The sequence below is a fragment of the Mesocricetus auratus genome, unplaced genomic scaffold (genome assembly GCF_017639785.1).
Source record: "Mesocricetus auratus isolate SY011 unplaced genomic scaffold, BCM_Maur_2.0 Super-Scaffold_100007, whole genome shotgun sequence".
Lineage (NCBI taxonomy): Eukaryota > Metazoa > Chordata > Mammalia > Rodentia > Cricetidae > Mesocricetus > Mesocricetus auratus.
Genome location: NW_024429191.1, coordinates 46,704,208 through 46,722,798, shown reverse-complemented (window position 1 = coordinate 46,722,798; position 18,591 = coordinate 46,704,208). Strand labels below are relative to the sequence as shown.

The following is an 18,591-nucleotide window of genomic DNA, read 5'->3' as shown; positions in this document are numbered from 1 at the left end:
GGTGGCCCTGCCTTTGTGGCCAGCCCCAGCGCAGTTTGGAAAAAGTTTGATGCCTTAGAAAGAAATACTGACTTAAAAGATACCCACCTGGCATCCTGGCCCATCCTCACCAGCTGTCGGAACCTCGGTCTGCCTGTGTGCATGGAGCAGAATCCTCGGGATGGAAACCATGCCTTGCTTTTTCATCTGGGCCTGCTAAGGAAGTCCCAGGCAGCATAGCCGTCTTGGGGGTAGGTCTGGGAAAAATCTCCCAAGATTTTAGGAGGGGCAGGCGGGGGATGAGAAACTTGGAGATTCGGTAGATCTCTCTAGAGCAGCTCAGACACTCGGCAGCCCGCAGAGGATTTGTGCAAACACTTCCTCTCTGGACAAGGAGGAATGCAGGAGGCCACTGCCTGCGGTACATCTTGGAGTGCTGGAGGGATGTGCTTGCACTTGTGAAGGGGCGCTCGGAGGATGAGGCCCCAGTCAAGCCCGGCAGTGCCCAATAGAGGCAGAGAGGGGCGCTTGCCCCGGGTGCGGGCACAGACGGTGGGCATCCCTGCGGCCCAGAGGACCGATCTTCTCCATTCCCACAAGATGCATCTGCTCTGGGGTCCTAGGAGGCCTTTCCTCACCCTGCTTCTGCTGGTTTCCATCAAGCAAGTAAGAACAGATTTTTATTCCTCGTTCTTCTTGTTAATATTATCAGTTGTGCATGTTTTCTGGTTGTAGAAGCAATTTAGGCCCCTTGTAGGCAATTTGGGAAGAAGAAAACCATATTAAGAAAATGTTGCTCAGACATAACCACAGCGTTCTGTTCACTGTTCATATTTTGGCTGTTTTTTTTAATCTCTTGTCTGTACATTATTTTACAGACCTGAAATAATCAAGCATAAATTATTTACGTTCAGTCTTTCCTTTACATCCTTCCAGAAGCATCTTCCATGTCAGCATTTATGAGTGGCTGCTTGTATCCTCCTGTACACTCTTAGCATCTTCCCTGTTTTGAATGGTTACAGGGAGTGTATATTTCTATGCCTTTTCCCCCATATTTTCCTTTATTCCTATTGCAAATACTTAGAATTTTTCTTTATTGTATTCCATAGTCTATAACATTAAAAGACATAAAATCCAAAGACCTATCAATGTAAGTTATAAATCATAGTGATCCCACCAGCTGGAGCTCACCCTCACTCACATTTGGGGGCTACACACCCGACACTTTCCCACTGTTCATTCACATCCAATTAAAACAACAAATATTCCTGCTACTTTTATTTTACGATCTACTTTTTAATGGCAAAACACATAAATAGCATGAACACACCAATAGCCAAGTGGCACTGAGTTTGGTATCGCGCATCCCCACGCCTATGATCAGGTTCTGTTCTCAGCAGCCCTGCGATGGAGATTTTACAGAGGCAGAAACTGAGCCTGTGGAGGTTAAGCAACACTGCTCCACACCCCTCAGCGCAGACCCACCATAGGACTGCCGAGGGCTTTCTGGATGTGTTTAACTTATGCCTCTAGTTAGGCTTTTCAGTAGCTTGCTTTATGCTTATCCAAGGAGTTTAGCCTTTGCCTTCTCCTTCCCTTTCCGAGGTCTCATTTCATCAGGGCCTATGGGGATGGGACCCCAGTGCCACTCATCTCAGTAATGAAAAAACCCCTAGGGAATGGCTGATGTCCCCCCCCCCTTTGCTTCTTACTCCTTACTTGGAGCTTCAGAATGAAAACACCCTGCCTCCAGGGAGGGCAGAGGTGTCAGATCTCATAAATGTCCCCTTTTCCAGCTCTTCTGCCAGAGACTAGATTGGCAAACAACATTGCTGTGACAGGCTGCATACAAGCTCTCCCCCAGGCAGCCTGCATCCCTCATGCACTGTCAACTCGGGGACAATTGGTGGTCTTGGGGAATCTTGCTATGGTGGCAGGGTCTTATGAGGGGACTGTATCCCCAAGGAGCAGGTGACCTTGGTCTGCTGTTTCTACTGTGGTTGGTGGTGCTGTTGCAAGGAAAGCTGGTGGAATGCCATCCTTGCTTGTAGTCTCTGGGTATCCCTATAAAAACCCAATGCACCCAGCTAACTGTTGCCTTCTGTTCATTTTTCACTCGTATGTGTCCAACTGTCCAGCACATACGACACTGCTACAGACCTGGCCACATCACTGGAAGATGCCTCGTCCTGTAGTATGCTCACAGGCAGCCCATGAGAAGAGCATTACTACTGAACCCATTAAATAGATGGGTAAAAAGCACCAGGGAGTTACACGATTGCCTTCCCTTATGTACACTCATGAGCTGGGGAGACATTGTGTCTACCCGGCGGGTTGTGGCTCTGTGTTCTGTCTTCTCTAGCACTCTTGGGAGCTGTTGACATATAACTATTTATATATAATAACAGCAGCCTCTGCAGTACTTCAGGCTGGCTCACAATGCTGACCAAATCATACCCTGGCCCTTTTACTCTGGTGTTTCCAAACCAAAAACACACTTGGGGGAGGGGTCTTCTTGTCACTCGGACTTTGTGTACAGAGACCCTGGCTCTGTCTGTTCTTCAGCATGTGGCTGTGAATCTGATGGATCTTCTCTTGATTATCCAACTTTAACCTCAGAGTCTTTAGATGTTTATACATTACTAGGCTTTGCGGAGACATTCATGAAATTCGCTCATACATGAGTTCCCTGCCCGGAGATATAAATGACTATGGCGTGTGTGTGCTAGCAGGAAGTCTTCATAAAATTCACTTAATAAGCAATTCTCAGAGATACACTTTAGTTTCTAAATGCAAGTGGCAAAACAGTGCTAGCTCACACCCACCCACTCACTCATTTACGCTATTAGGCCCTAGAACTATTAAAGGCATTAGAAGAGTGGATTTTATGCATTGCTGGTTGATGTGCAAAAGGGTTTAAAAAAATTAAACTGGCAAAGATAAACAATTTTGTGATACAGTATCAAAAACCTTTAAGAAAGTTTGTATGCCCTGACCCAGGAACTACAATTTGCTTGCACCAGGCAAAGGTCTAGCTAGAAGGATTTTTGTTACGACATCCTATTAGGAGCATCCGAAAGTAACTTTGACTTTCTATGCTGGAGGATTTAAAAATTAAATTATATCACGTTCATTTGCTGGATTATGTGCAGCAATTAAATGGGTGTTGAATAAAAGCAACAATAAAGCAGTTTTAAGTACATCTGGAAATGGATGCATCTTATAGGCGGAAAAATAAAGTTTACAGGACAATATGGCTTCCTTTTTTTGGTTAGAATGAAACACAACAGAAAAGGAAGTAAGATAAAGCATGTGTAGAAAGAAGGATCTGGATGGGAAGGGGCTCCCTGAGGATGAAGGCTGTGATCCCTCTTTCCCCTGTCTCTGGTTACCTGTGTCTTTCCCTTTCTTTGTCCCGTGGTGTATTAATTCTCTAAGAAAGAAAAAGATTTGCATAAGCAGAGTCGGTAAATGCTCTCCTCCCACACACACCTTCTCAACTGAGTTGGTCATGGATACACACTGCCTAGGTTGGCTGGCTGGCCAGCAGGGAAAAGAGGGATGAAGGTCAAGCTGGACCTCTCGCTCTCTGAACATCTCTTCTCCCCAGTATGGGCTCCCCAGTTGGGCTGAGAATAGCTTTAGGCATGCCTGTGTTTCAAATAAGTACCCGAGAAGACGGAGTTTGTCTAGCTATCCAGGCTAACCAAATTCAGTAGGGTTTTGTTTGTTTGTTTGTTTGTTTTTTGCTTCTTTTTACCCCTCTCTAATTTGTTTAATACTGTGTGTGTTTTTTGTGTATGTATTTGTGTGTACCAGTATGCACATGCTCAAGCCAGAGGTTGGTGTCAGGTGGCCTCCGTTGCTCTCTACCTTGTTTTTTTGAGACAGGGTCTCTCACTGGTCCAGGATCTCACTGCCTCCTCCTCCCTAACTCTAAGATTGCAGGCATCTACCCCACGCCTGGCTTTTTACATGGGTGTTGGGATGCAGGTCTTTCTGCTTGTGTGGCAAAAGCACTTTACCAACTCAGCTGACTCTCCAGCTCCTGCTTTTCTACTTTCCCCATCACAGGGAAGCTAGGGAATTTTAGTTCAGAGACTGATTTCATTGTCTCTTCCTTGGGCTGGTCTGAGTAAGGAGCCCCAAGGCACAAACAGCTCCAGGGCAAGGGAGGGTCTTACCTTCATGACTTCAAGGACTATGGAAGCTTGTTGATTTGTTATTAATTCATCTGCTGAAAATTTTGAAAGTAAATATGTGTCAGTTAATCTCTGATTAGGGTGTTTTTTTCATGAAACAGCTTTAATGAACTTACTTGGTACCTCATGGGGTCCAACTCAGAAAGGGGCATTATTAACAGAGATTCAAAGCTCATTGGAAAAGCAATCTAGGAGATAAGTGCCAGCTACTGTATCCTCATGGTTTCTCCTTATTGACTAATCTCATGGTTCCCAGACTATGTGTCCAGGGTATCCAGGACACCATGGTGAATTCAGTGGATACTATGGGACATTTTTAATTTTTGGAGAAGATAGTGATCACATCACTTGCCTGATAGCATGCAAGCTCTTAGCTCAAGGTATTCATGTCTTCTTCTGTTTTTGTAGTGCTGGGGACAGAACCCAGACCTTGCACAAGTCAGGCAAGCATGTGGGTGGGCTACATCCCAAGATCTGAATTTAATTAATTGACAGAGTCTCATGTAGCCCAGGCTGACCTTGAACTCACAATGTAGCTAAACTTGGACTTAAACTCTTGATCCTCCTGCCTCCCCCTCCCAAGTGCTAGCCTTGTAGCTGTGCTCCATAACATCATGTCTGCTTGATTTACTACTAGACCATGAAAAATGTGATTAAAAAAAAAAGTACCAAGCAGAACAAAATCAGCATAGAACAGGAAATGGAGGTAGTGCTGTCTAATCCCATCCTAAAGTTTGAGAAATTACGCAATGCCCAATAGGTTCAAAGTTGTTAAGATATAAATATTTACAAACTGTTTGGACTTATTTACTTAATAAACAGGGCTTTAGCTTTTTTGCTTTTTTTTTTTTTTTTTTTTTTTTGGTCTGGGAATGCTTTGGAAAATTACTGAGATAGTTAAGGGTGCCATGAACTGAGAAATTTTGGAAACCTATGGACCAATGATGAAAGAATAAGCCTTTTCCCAAAGTGTGTGTGTGTGTGTGTGTGTGTGTGTGTGTGTGTGTGTGTATGTGTGTGTATGTGTGTGTGGTGTGTCCAGAACCAATGCCACCAAGGAGACACCCCTGTCCTGAGGCCTTCGGATGTTTTTTTTTTTTTTTTTAACATAGACTGTCCTGTCCGTAGATCCTTGGAGATGCAGCTCACATTTGTGGGCTTTCCAGTAACGGAAGTTAGTCTACCAGCCCCTCTCAGTGAGCCTAGACCCCTTCTTTCCATTTCACAAAGGGCCTTTCCCTTCTGCTGTTCAGTGGAGGCATCTTGCTGAAGCACACTTTGTGTCTCAGGCTTTGTGCTGAGGAGGAATAGAGAGATAAGAAGATGAGCAGCATGTCTTGAGACAGTAAGAGGGATTCATAATATGCTAAAGGTATGATAAGTGCAGCAGTGAGGTACAGAGGATGTGTGAGTGTGTGTGTGTGTGTGTGTGTGTGTGTGGTTCTTAGTCACACTGTTGGGCTCCTTTTAGCAAGGTGCTTTTCTTCTGGGTATCTATGTGGTCTCAGGAGGGCTCAAGCATTTCTGAGCAAGTTGTGAAAACTTGGCCTGACTGTTTCACATTCCCCTGAAATGTCAAACTAAAGATTAAAAAGAAATCATGTTTTCATCAAGACAACTATAGACATATTATGGAGTAAACGCAAAAGTCAGAATTATTTTTAAGTAGAACATAAGACACCAAGGAAATTCTGTATCTTGGTATGGGCGACTTTGAGAATCAGGGTGTGAGAAAACAGGCCTACAGTTGACTTGCAGCTGCTTGGGAGTGATCTTGTGTTTGTTGTTGTTGTTTTGTTTGTTTGTTTTGTTTCTTAGACAGAGCTTTACCTGGCCTAGGACTCCTGGTTCTCCTGCTTTGGCCTACTACATGCAGAGATTTCAGGTATGCGCCACCATGCCTGACACATGTTTTGTATGCTTAGGTTACAGGATCTCTCCTTGAGGAGACAACTCGGAAGTGGGCTCAGTATAGGGAGAAGTGTCTGAGAGACTTGCTCAATGAACCTTCTGGTAAGTACATGCATTAGTTAACTGTGGCTATATAACAAGCTGCCCTTGATATCAGAAGCTTAGAGCAAGATAATCATTTACTATCCCTCATAGTTCCCCTGGGGTAAGGATTCAGGGCGCACTGGACATGGCCTCTTTCTGCACTGCATTGTCTGGGATGCAGCTGGTAGGTTCAAAGACTGGGAGATGAATGAAGTCACCAAAGGTGCTTTCACACCATATCTGCTGGTTGACAATGGTTCTTAGAGAAAAATACCGACTGGTGGTCAGAATGCTTGCCCCTGGCCTCTCTGTGGAGACTGGGCTTCATTGCAGTGTATGGCTTTGCTTCTTAAGGGTTGGCCTGACCCAAAGCCATATTCCCTCTGTGAATGGGCTTTAAGTCCCATGTCATTTCTTCCATGTTCAATTGGATGGGACAATTATAACGTCTAACCATGCTCAAGGGGGAAGAAATATAGACTCACTTCTCATGGTAAGATAAGATGGACTGTATCTCTGACTGAAGCAATCTACCACAGCACACTTGTCACCCAACATGAGTGACTCCTGTAGGCTGGCCTGGGAAGCTATTTAGGTACATGGGGTTCCCCAACTCTTAGCTGGATCTGAACAGTAACATAATTTCTCTTTCCAGTCTACACTATGTTTAGATCATTCCAGCAAATGTGTTGTAGGTGAGCCTCACCTGTCCAAATGTTGACATACTAGGTGAATCCACACATACTACATCTATCAAAAAAAAAGTCAAACCAAATCAATGAAAACAAAAACCATACAGTGCCTTGACTCATTGCTTCTGAGCATCATGGATGGATAACAGACAGGCTACCTTTCCTCCTCCTGACAGCCATCAATCATTTCATTCAGTTGCCTAGTAGTGCTAGAAGCCACTCCATTTCCCTGCTAACAGCAGCCTTCAAGAGTCACCCCTAGCTCTTTGTGAGGATCTCCTTTTCCCAGGCTTGATGCCAACTATAAAATCACTTTTCATTTCAAGGGAATACTACTTCTGACTTCAAAGTAGGGTAGGCCATCTTCATATGGAGCTGTACTGTAACCGGAGTGATTATGTAAGCAGAGCAAGAGTTGTTACCTGGCAACCAGGTTGGCAGTGACCTGAAGTAGCTCATAATTGGGCAAACCTGGGTCAGGTCTGTAGGGGTTCAATGCTAGGAACATGTTTATTTACTTTGCGAAGCCCCTGGGTTCTACCCTAATAAGGAGATAGGAGAAGGGTGGTGCTTGGCTTCTGAGAAGCCCAGGAGCTTGTGGTATGAAATGCCTCCATCAAATTCTAGGAGGTCTGTGATAATGTGTACTAAGTTTGGACCTTCTATCTACCAAGAACTGATCTATAAACCATCTCCTGAATTAAAGGTGACCCCAAATCCTCTAATAATTACTGAACTAATATTCAAATAGAGAACTATAAGTACGTAGAATAGTGCTAGATGTATGTGCCCAAGACCTGCAATTTCACAGATTCCCTTAGATCTATCCATCATTTTACAGTAATTGTGTTCTGTACTCAAACTGATGAACACTTGACACTCATTTAATTATGGAACACAAGTCACTGGCCAGACCTCCAAACATCTTCCCCCTGACCCTGAGTTTCTGTGATTTCAGTTCATACAAAACAAAGCAAAACCATACAGTGACTGGAGGTCAAATTGGGTAGACAAAGGCAGTGTCGGGGCTAAATTTATGTGCTCCCCAGTAATTCTTCATCCTCTGCTGCTCTAGAGAGAAGGCTATCTATGCTGCTCTCCCAAAGATGGGAAAATGGGGTCTAAACTTCTGAATCTTTCCATTTCTCTCAGAAGACCCTGTGGGAGAATACTGACATCAGTTCTACCATCTCTTCTCCCCACAGGCATATTCTGCAATGGAACATTCGATCAGTATGTATGCTGGCCTCATTCTTCTCCTGGAAATGTCTCTGTTCCCTGCCCTTCATACTTACCTTGGTGGAGTGAAGGTAATGGGTCTCCTCTTATCCATTTCTGACAGTTCCTTTGAAGGACAGATACCCCTGGTAGAGCAGCCAGTAGGAAGTTAGGCAGCACTCTAACCAAGATGTTCTCCTAAGTATTCATGTCTCATAAAGGTATTCTGGTGTGATCTCAGTGTTGTATCTTACTTATTTTTCTCTGCCCTTTCTAGGCACTTGGAAGTAAACCCAGGGTCTCACACATGCCAGACAAACATTCTATCACTGAACTATGTCCTTCACCCCTTATCTTCCTGTAATTTGTAGGCTCCTGTCTGTTCCACTTATACAATACTTTTGGGCTAATGTATAGATTAAAATCCATATTCAGCTCCCACAGAACCAGACTGTTATGGGAAGGATGCAAGGGTTTCAATTTTAGTCATTTGGAGGAAAAGGACATGAGAAAGACTGGGAAGCTCCTATCTGTGCAATGCATGGCAAGGGTTTCAATTTTAGTCATTTGGAGGAAAAGGACATGAGAAAGACTGGGAAGCTCCTATCTGTGCAATGCATGGCTTTGTACAAAGAAAAATAATTCTAGGCTGTTCTTTACATCAGCTTTGAAAGGAGTAACATTAAATTGGTGTTGTTAAACAATGGAACTTGGTTCAAGAAGTCAATAATTTTCCAGACAAGGAAACCACTGCCTTGGGGGCTCCAGGAACATTCCCCCAAATTTTAAAGTGTTTAATGGAGGGATTGAGTCTGACTTCTGGGCTCCCGATTCCACAGGATGGTACTAAAGAGCTTTCTGGACTCAGAGAGATCTAGAAGGCTCAGGAAGACAGTCCTCATGGCGACCAGCACTGAGAGAGATGGGAAGAACATTGCCTGTGGAATTGGGAGCCTGGAGGTCAGAGGAGGCTGTCAAGTGAATTGACTCTCAAGATAGTTTTGAGGAATGACAGAGCCTGAGCTTAGTAGACATGTAAGAAGCGAGAGCTAAGGTGGAGTCCCAAGGTTGAAACTCTTGATGTAATCAGATCCCCATTAACTACAAGGCCCTCCACGGTACATGGAGAGACACAACCTATAGCTCTACTATCTTCCTGTTCTTTCCCAGTAGCTAAAGAGCACAGGCCATTCCACCATAGGAAAAAAACTGTGGTCCTAAACCCACAGCTACAAAGAAGTTGTTTTACAGATGTCTTCTAAAATTAGGGTCTTAGTTTCTGGGGTGTAGTAAATGGAGTTTGGTTTGTAAAGCATCGGAACAGACTCATTCAACATTTTTTGCATAAATTTTAGAATCCAAATGTATTTCTAAAGTACAAAGAGAACATGGAGGCAATGGAAGGGTTTGGAAAAGAATCATTCCAAATATCAAGAGTCACAGATGAATTCTTTGAGATGGGATTACAGGAATGAGTTCATGATGCATAGAGGGAGTCAGGTGATGGACACATGGGTTGCCTGGGATCTAGAACTGACCAGCTGGGTGCTGACCATGAAGAAAACGGTAGTGCACTGTAGTGCTGAGGAGAATGACCCAGACCCACAGAAGGTGTCAAGGCATGAGAGGGACACAAGAAAAATGTAGTTTTGGAAGTCATCATTTACAGTGTAGGATCTTGAACTGGGAGATACAAGGGGATTGTTAGGGAGAGTCTGTAGAACAGTCCACAAAAGAGATGGCATTGGTTTTGGGTTCAAGCAGAGTCAGAAATTGGAGAGAAAGGGAAAAGGTTAAAAAATATTGAAGGTAGAATGGATACATCAGATGGCACAGAAAGAAGTGGGAAGCAGATTAGGAGAAACACATGCAGGGACCTCCTCTTTTCCCCATTAGATCTGGCCTCATGTTCTACCTGGCTCCGTGTTAACTCCATGTCACCTGGTTGGTACCCGGTTCTCTTTTCTTTCCTATGGTGCTCTGATAGCTCAGCAACCTCGCCTCACCTAGCTGCTTCCTGGTGTCCTTATTGCCCCCAGGCTCAGATCTTAGCCCATGTAATCACCTCTTATAAAGCTTTATAAAGTGCCAGGCACTGTGTTGGCTCTCCATCTCAAGAACCATGAATGGCACTTGTGACTTTCTGCAACTTGGCCCTACTGACCTTCTCTGGCATCCTGTTCTGCTTTCTATCTTCCCCCTCCGGCCAAAATGAATAGCTCCCAGGCTCCTCCATCTGTCCAGCTGTTGTTACCAGACACTTTGGAGGTCCTTACCCACTGCCTTAGTTTCCATGGTTTCCAAAAGAAATTAGGAAACAGAAATTATAAAAGGGGAATAGATTGATTTATAATTTGGCTCAGCTCTGGTTGGCAGGAAAGGTCTAATTTCCTCAACACCATGACCATGGTGACTTACAACTTGTAGGAAACTATAAGAAAACAGAAGATACGTGGATCTAACAGACAGGTCCACCATCCTTTCTTGGAGGATGGTGATGCAGCTCTAGGTGGCCTCTACTATCTCTGTTCTCTGTAACAGAGGATTTTTTATTCAGTTCAGGCTAGAGAAAAGTACAGTAGAAATTATGCCTTGAAACTCCCTATTTTTGAAAAGTCTCAGAGTCTTATGAGATGGTGGATATAAGATCCCTATCTTTTCCAGCTCTGGCAATTTTTCTTTTTCTTTTTCTTTTTTTTTTTTTAGTTTTTTGAGACAGGGTTTCTCTGTATTGTTTTTGGAGCCTGTCCTGGAACTCGCTGGGTAGACCAGGCTGGTCTGGAACTCACAGAGATCTGCCTGCCTTTGCCTCCCGAGTGCAAGGACTAAAGGCATGCACCACCAACGAGCTTTGGCAATGTTCTTTGTCTCTTGGCCTGTTCCTTTGTGAGATGCAGGGTCTTTTGCATCTTCCTTTGGAGGCAGTTTCAAGCCTGGGTTTCTATATGCCTGTTAAACACACCATTTTTTGCAATTGAAAAGATGTGTTAGCCTCATAGCTCAAAGGAGGGGCATTAGCATCTCTTTCCTTCCACCAGGATTAAAACCCATTCTTTCATCATGAGATCACAGCTACATGGTCCTCATACTATGATAACTGCACTGTAGTCACCCTATTACAGCTGTATGTCTCCATCCTATGATGGCTGCATTGTCTGCATCCCATTATGGCTGTACTGTCCCTAGCCTATGCCAGTGTTCTCTCTTCTCTTCAGGGTACCTCCTTAAAGCTCTGCCTGTAAGTCCAACTTTAATTCTCACTTTGAACCTCCCACCCTTCTAGAAACTTCCTCCAGCTTCCCCCTTGAGGTTAGTGGATCCCAGTTGTCCTGAGGCCTGTCTTGTACGTGCACAGTCTCTGTCTTAGCATTTGTAACAGTTTGTGGATATTTTGATGTGCACACTCCCAGCTCAATTTGAACTGTGCCATCAGCAGAGCATTATGACTGGCATGGGCAGCAATAGCTCCATGGGGGCATCATTGCAATTTTCTCATTTAACCAATATCCAGTAAGTACCACTTTTAAATGTTCTGGATATATTAGTGACCAAACCAGAATAAAATCTGTCTGCTAGAGTTCACATTGCAGTAAGAAGGGCAGACGATGATCACGGGCATCCGCTGTAAGTATAGACGTGATATACTGTAGACACGAATGAGCTGGAGGTGGAATGGGAGGATTGGGGTGCGGGGTGATGGGTAGCTGAAGGACGAGTCAATGGCAGGTGAAGACTTAAGAGTTTGAGTCCAAAGGGGGTTGTGTTCTGGAGAGAGAACACAAGCAATGACATGCTGTTGGAGAGAAGCATGCCTCTAAGAAGGGGACAGGATAAACGCAGATAGAACTAAGGAGGAGGGAAACAATATGAACCAAGGGTAGAGAGGTTTGGAGACCAGTTCCTACAAGCTTTTGTGGACAGCCACAGAAGGACTCTCACTTATCCTTAGGAAGCCCCTGGCAGGTTTTGAACAGAAACACAGCAACTGGGCTATCTATTGCTCAGGGCAATCCCATCAGCAGAGTTAGCAATAAGCTAGGGAAGAAACAGGGTTCTAATTAGGAAGAAAAGGGGATGTGGAAAATAGGGTCAGATTTGGAATCTATGTGAAAGTGAATATGACTCAATAATGGAACAGATGAGGCTGGAGGCAGAAAGAGAGCAGAGACTAAGGTTCAGGGCTAGGAGATGTCATCCACTGGGGTTGGGGAAATTTATGGGTGGGGTAGATTTGGAGAAGGAGAAGAGCTTGGTTGGAGCGTGTTGTCTGAGATGTCAGTTGGGAGGGAGGAAGTGCTTCCTGGCTAGGATGGGTACTGATCAACTAAATTCGGCCAGTAGCTACTGTTAGTGCAGGAAGTACAGGGTCTGAACCATACATTATGACAGATTTACACACACACACACACACACACTTAATCTTCTTTCACATCACAGAGAATGGGTAACAGCATTGTACCCAATTCCTGGTGATGACATTGATAAAACTCAGAGAATGTAAAGCTGGATCCAGGGCATCACTCAGAAGTCGGCTTATCAAGTATTAACCCTGAGTCTGCCTGCTTTGTGTTTATGGCTTTCTCTTTTTCATTGCGCCACCTCTCGGACATTAGGGAGAGATGCGCCTCATTGAGCATGCGCAGGTCAGTGTCTCCCAGTAGACTGTACCTTACAAGGTTATACTATCTCTGAGTCACAGGGTCTTCTAACCGGATACATGAGTAAACACCACGGACATTAGAGGATCATGGTTAGTTACAAAATCTAGATGCTTTCGTGTTTTTCTTCCCATCCCAAATAAACAGTAGGGATGCTAATGTGTCCCCAAATGGAGAACTGAAAATCCCTTTTCCCTGGGATTTTCCACAGCTTTTCAGCCAAGGGTGAAGACCTTCCTGCATGCTCAGGGAAAGGGCTGTGTGTTTTGACCTTTCCTCTAGAGCCTTGTTTACTTTCAGAGAGCCCAGGAAGGGCCTACAGACACTGCTTGGCTCAGGGGACTTGGCAGACGCGAGCGAACGCCACAGCTATTTGGCAGGATGACTCAGAATGCTCAGAGAACCACAGCTTCAAACAAAACGTGAGTTTACCGGTTTGCTGATAAAGCACCGAGGACCAGAAGTTGAGGCACCCCAGGGGATGGACAGCTTTGGGGTACACACATGGGACCTTCCAACAGCTCATCTGCTCCAGATTCCACTAGGGAAGGTCTGCAATCACCCAATCAGCGACTCACATGGCAGTCACAGAATTTGCTCCTCTGTGAGATGAAACATGAAATCTAAAGGGGACTCTTCCAGACGTGACCCAGCCTTGGCACCTGCTGTGTCTGGTGTCTGGAACAGCTTCCCTACAACCCAGCATCCAGGTTTCAGTTGTCTCCTATCAGGAGAGACAGTCCATGGCTCCATTCAGAGTGGTGTAGTGGCCACTTCTACGACACTCCTCACTGAAGTCCCCTATTGCACCTGCCTCTCTCTGATAGTCTCTCGCTTGCTTATTCCTTGTCTAGCCCTGTCTCCAAAGCCCACATCCAGCGGCAGCTGGGGACTTGTGTGCCTAGAAGGAGGCAGCGCAGTGTAAGGTTCCAGGGCTAGACTTGGGCGTGTGTTCTTCCTTTACTGCCTGTGAAACTCTTGGTGCCTCTGCAGCCTTTGTCATCCCAAGGGAATCGTATTTGCTACATAGGATCATTGTGAGGTTTTGGGCGGCCAAGGGACATAAATTTCATAGGGAAGTCCCAGCGCATAGTTAGCAAGCTCTAAGTAGGAGTTATGCTCTATCACCAGGATCCAGGATCTAGAGAATGAACCGCTCAGGCTAGTCATGCCTGCAGCTCAGCAAATGCAGAGCAAGCGAACATTTTCTCTGTCCCCTTCTCCCTGTCCTCTCCTATCTTGTCTCCTTGACAGGGTCTCACTTGGAAGCCTAGTTGGCTCCAAACTAGTGGTCTTGCTGCCTGTGCCTCCTGAGTGCTGTGATTATAGGTGTGTGCGGCAATGCTCAATTCCACCCATTTGTCTTCTGAGGCAGGAAAGGGAGGCAGGGGCAATCTTGGGGACACGATAAGTGGGAAAAGAAGCCCCTCTCTCTGGAATTTGGTGGAAGCCTTTGCCAGCAGTGGGAAGAATAATTTCAGCAAAACTGACAGTCCTTCTTCGTTGCTAGCCAGAATCCTGCAATTTTCTAAAAATCTTTCAGAAACCTCACATATAGGGAAAGAACAGCACTAAACTCTCCATAACCCTAGTAGCCTTTGATTTTTTTGATCAGATTATAATTTCAGGAAAGATGTCTCTGGGGCCATCTGATGTATCTCACTGATCAAAAGATGGGGGAGGATATAAGGATTCCCTACAACCTTTTGAGATGTAGCTTGAGAATCACCAAAGCTGGTGCTTACTCTCGGGTGTGTCTTCCTGGAACACCTCTCTGTGTTAACTCTTGTGCTTAAGCCTGTATGAAAATATCTACAATTAAACCTGAAATGCCACCTCGCTGTATTGGCTAGTCCTGGAGTTCCTCTCATCATCAAAGCCCCGAATCCTGGTTTGGGGCTAGTTGAGGTCCTTAGCAGCTTTGGGTGAACTCCTTAAGCTAGTGAGAGTCACAGTGTGGAGCTGTGTCTCTGTCCTCAATGCTAACACTTCTGGGACTGGATTCTGTAACCCCCTTCTGAGCATACCTTCTTTACTTTCTCAATGGGCTCCCAATCTCTTCCTAAAGTCACCTGTTTGTCCAAATCTGCTCACTAGTGTTCAAGGTCAAGTGTAAAGGGGAAACGTGGGAGAGTGGAGGAGATGCTGGGAAATTAGATCAGTGTGTAGGGCATGTCTTTTTTTCCCATTTCAGTCGTTCCATACACAGCAAGGAAGCACCTACTCCATGCCAGGATTTTTGTAGCAGACACAAATAACTGGCCAGACACAGATACTGGTTTTAAGGCACTTGGAGTCTTCTGGGGCATAAAGGCAGGTTGATTAACTGCTGGGGCAAAAGTATAGGATGCTCAGAGCCCCAGCAAAGAGGCACTGATGCAGTCTCAGGGCAAGCAAGGCTGCCCAAGCTGAGGCTGAGAGTGAGTAAGAACTGGCCATGGGAAGGAGGAGAGCAAGAATGTTCTTGGCAGAAGGAAAAGCACACACTCAGGATCGAAGGGCGGGTGGACTTCCACTTGTGGGGAGATATGGGAAATCCTAAGAGCAGTCACTATGGCAGCATTGCCCCTCAGCTTGCTGCTCACTGTCTGGAATGCCTTCCCCTGCTCCCTTGTGGCTGGCAGCCCCTGACAATCACGGTCTGCCTCAATGTCTCCTTTCTTAAAAGTCACCTCTTAAGTTGGCTTGGAGTGTTTCCGCATAGAGAGGAAGAAGACACACATGGGTCTGGGGACGTTGAGCGGCGATAAGGCAAAGTCTGCCTTACTGCTGGGAAGATTTATGGTTTTGTAGACTGAAGTACAGAGGGCCATATCTTAGAACAGGCATTGATAGGATCTCTGTGCTAATTGGAGAGTGGTAGGACTGACCAGCTGCAGACAGGAAGAGGGGAGGTGACCCAGGAGCCTTGTTTCCTGTTTTGAGTTGGTAAAACTCTGTGTTCCCTATACAGTTTTCCTGTATGACAGGCTCCATCACTTAAAGGGATTAAAGTGACACATGAGGTTTATCTCAAGACTACCTGGCTTATGCCATAATGCTGAAGTTATGCTAATTGCAACTTTGAATGAAGCCTCTAATGTCTATTTCTTATCTTCTTTCTTTGTCTTGTAAACTGATGTCACCATCATACTAGATATCACTCCCAAAGCCAAGCAAAATAGGCTTCATGTATAGTAGACAATGTATGCTGCATGAAAGACTTCATGGATTCTGAGTCAGTGGGTCCATTGTGGGGTTTAGATCTCCATACTGATGCTGGATTTCCCCAGGTGGTTCTTGTATGCAGTCAGAGTCACTGGCAGATGGAAACCCCACTTTGGTTTGCTTGGCAGCATCCCCAAGTCATGAATAGAGAGACACGATTTCTCTCTCAAAAAGTGAGCACAGTAGGGGTGTATGCCTGTGACTGCAGCCCCTGGAAGGCTTAAGCAGGATGGCGTTGAGTTCTGAAGCTACTCTCACCAGACTACACAGTGAGGCCCCATCTCAAAACTAATATTCCCCTGCAGAGGGAGGGGGTGGGGATAAGGGTAATGCTTCCTTCCTTAGGCAAGTTATATTTCCAAGAATTCAAATACTTCAAAACAAAAAGCTTCTGGCCATGTTTACCTGTGTTTCATAGAGTGGGTTGAAATTATTCCCAAAAAAGGGCAGTGTTAGTAAATCTTTGCCCTTCAGAGTTTTGGCAGGCAAACTGTTATGTTCAGCTAATAACACGCTGGGAATTCTTATGTATGTTAAGTGAATTCCTTGGCTCTTGTGTCTGTGGTATCCATGCATAAGCATGAGCACTGTGTTCAGAGTTCTCCGTGTATGGATTTCTATTTAGTAGTATGGACGTTATTATTTCATCTTACTTCAGACTGTTTTCTTTATGCTTATATAGAGTGCTTTCTATTTTAAATATGGAATTTGTTATTGTATAGGGCATAATTTAAAGTAGTTTTATATTTGTGTGTGTGTGTGTGTGTGTGTGTGTGTGTTATACACCATAGGAGATCAGGGGACAACTTGTGGAAGTCAGTTCTCCTCTTCCCCTGTGTGAGTCCCTGGAATCAGACTGGGAGGCAAGAGCCTTTACCTGCAGAGCCATCTTACTTGCCCTAGGGTGTAATTGTGATATATACTTATAATAGTTAAGCCTAGTTGTCACTCAAACTGGATCAAGTTCTCCTAGGAGGCTAGTCAAGCCTACCTCCATGATGTACATGAAGATGTCTGAACGGACTAACAAAAGAAGGATGACACACCCTTAGCTCGGGCTCTGCCATCCTATAGATTAGGAGTCCACGTGAGATAAAAGTGGGGATGAAGGGGAAAAGGAGAGAGCTAGTCAGTGTAGGATTTGTTTACTCAGCATTCCAGCTACCCCCCCCATATCCTCCCTACCAAGAGTCAGAGTCAAGGTAAGCCATTCCTCCTTCCAAGTGTTTATTATAGATATTGTCACAACAACAAAACTCTGACACAAGAATGTTTCATTGAAGTGGTACATTTAAATTATTAATATAATTTAACACTTGAAAAGCTGATTGTAATGCCTCCTGGTATTTTACCTTGAAAAAAATCCAGACATATACAATTGTTAAAAGAATAATAAAATATCTGTCACCTAGATTCTGGAGTATTCACATTTGGTCATAACTGCTCTCACTTTTTTTTCTGAAATGCTGGAAAATGCCTCTCAGACACTGTGAGATTTCACCCCTCACTATTCATCAGATACCTCCTCATATTAAGGGACTTATTTTACATGGGTATGTTTGATTCCAACCACGTAAAATTAACAGACAGCATCAGTAAAAGCTACCGTGACAGCCTGGAGTATGCATCAGGGAAACAAAGACCCTGTCTCAAACTAGGTGAAAGGCAGCACCCAACATTGTCTTCTGACCTTCACACTCATGTAGGGGTTCTCCTGTCTCCTCCCAGCTCCCTGCAGGGCTCTGGGATTAACAACACTTGCATGACTCCTCCAGCATTTGTGTGGGTTCTGGGATTTGAACCCAGGTCCTCACATCATATTTGCAAGGCAAGTATTTTTACCCACAGAGCCACCTCTCAGTCACGTTGATTTTTAAAAATGAGTTCTTTCTTAACATGAGTGTGTGCACATGTGCACGCACACATGCACAGATGAACACATACAATCAAGAGTTCTATTAAGAACTGTGATTTATAGTTAACATTCAGAAATTTTGTTTGCATTCTTTTACTTTATATGTATGTTTCTTTACTTCTTCAGTGAAATCTTACTTCTTATGATATCATATTTATCCATTTTCCTATATTAGTTTCAAAACGAAAGTAGTATATTGCTATTGACACTACAAACCTAATTGGCAAACCTTAAAGTTTCTTCGTAGATCTTTTCTTCCCCTAAGCAGAGAGAACTGTGTTTCTACCAAACATCTTCTCTATGTGGTCATCTGATTAGCTGGATGTACAGTTTTGTTTGATTATTTTTATTAGTGTTTGTTTTTTCCACTCTTTCCCCTTTGATTTTGTCTTTTAATAGACAACGTATTAACAGGATTGGAAAGCCAAAATTGTATAAAAAGTTACTTCATTTTCACCACTGTTTCCTTTACACTCTTCCACTGACTCCTATTGACAGTCATTTCTATTTTCTGGTCTGTCCTCCCTCCCTCCATCCCTCCCTCCCTCCCTCCCTCCCTTTCCATTGCAAGTCTAGTTATATAGCCTAGACTAGCCTCAAAATCATGGTGACCCCCAGTCTCTCAAGTTCTATCATGCCCAATTCTTTTGTTAATTGGATTATGGTTTATGTTTCTTTTTATAAAACTAAGCAAACATGTAACTATTACTTCTCATTTTTCTTTC

The 18,591-nt window shown here is 44.3% G+C and overlaps 1 protein-coding gene across 1 annotated transcript in view; it reads left to right on the top strand.

Moving 5' to 3' along the window:
- The first annotated feature begins 456 nt into the window (after nucleotides 1-456).
- Glp2r (glucagon like peptide 2 receptor) overlaps nucleotides 457-18,591 on the top strand; it is a 55,312-nt gene continuing 37,177 nt past the window's right edge. Inside the window, exons 1-4 of the mRNA NM_001281408.1 lie at nucleotides 457-645; nucleotides 6,107-6,194; nucleotides 8,074-8,178; nucleotides 13,045-13,166. Coding sequence (NP_001268337.1) covers nucleotides 457-645; nucleotides 6,107-6,194; nucleotides 8,074-8,178; nucleotides 13,045-13,166 — 504 coding nt within the window. The remainder of the gene's footprint in view (nucleotides 646-6,106; nucleotides 6,195-8,073; nucleotides 8,179-13,044; nucleotides 13,167-18,591) is intronic.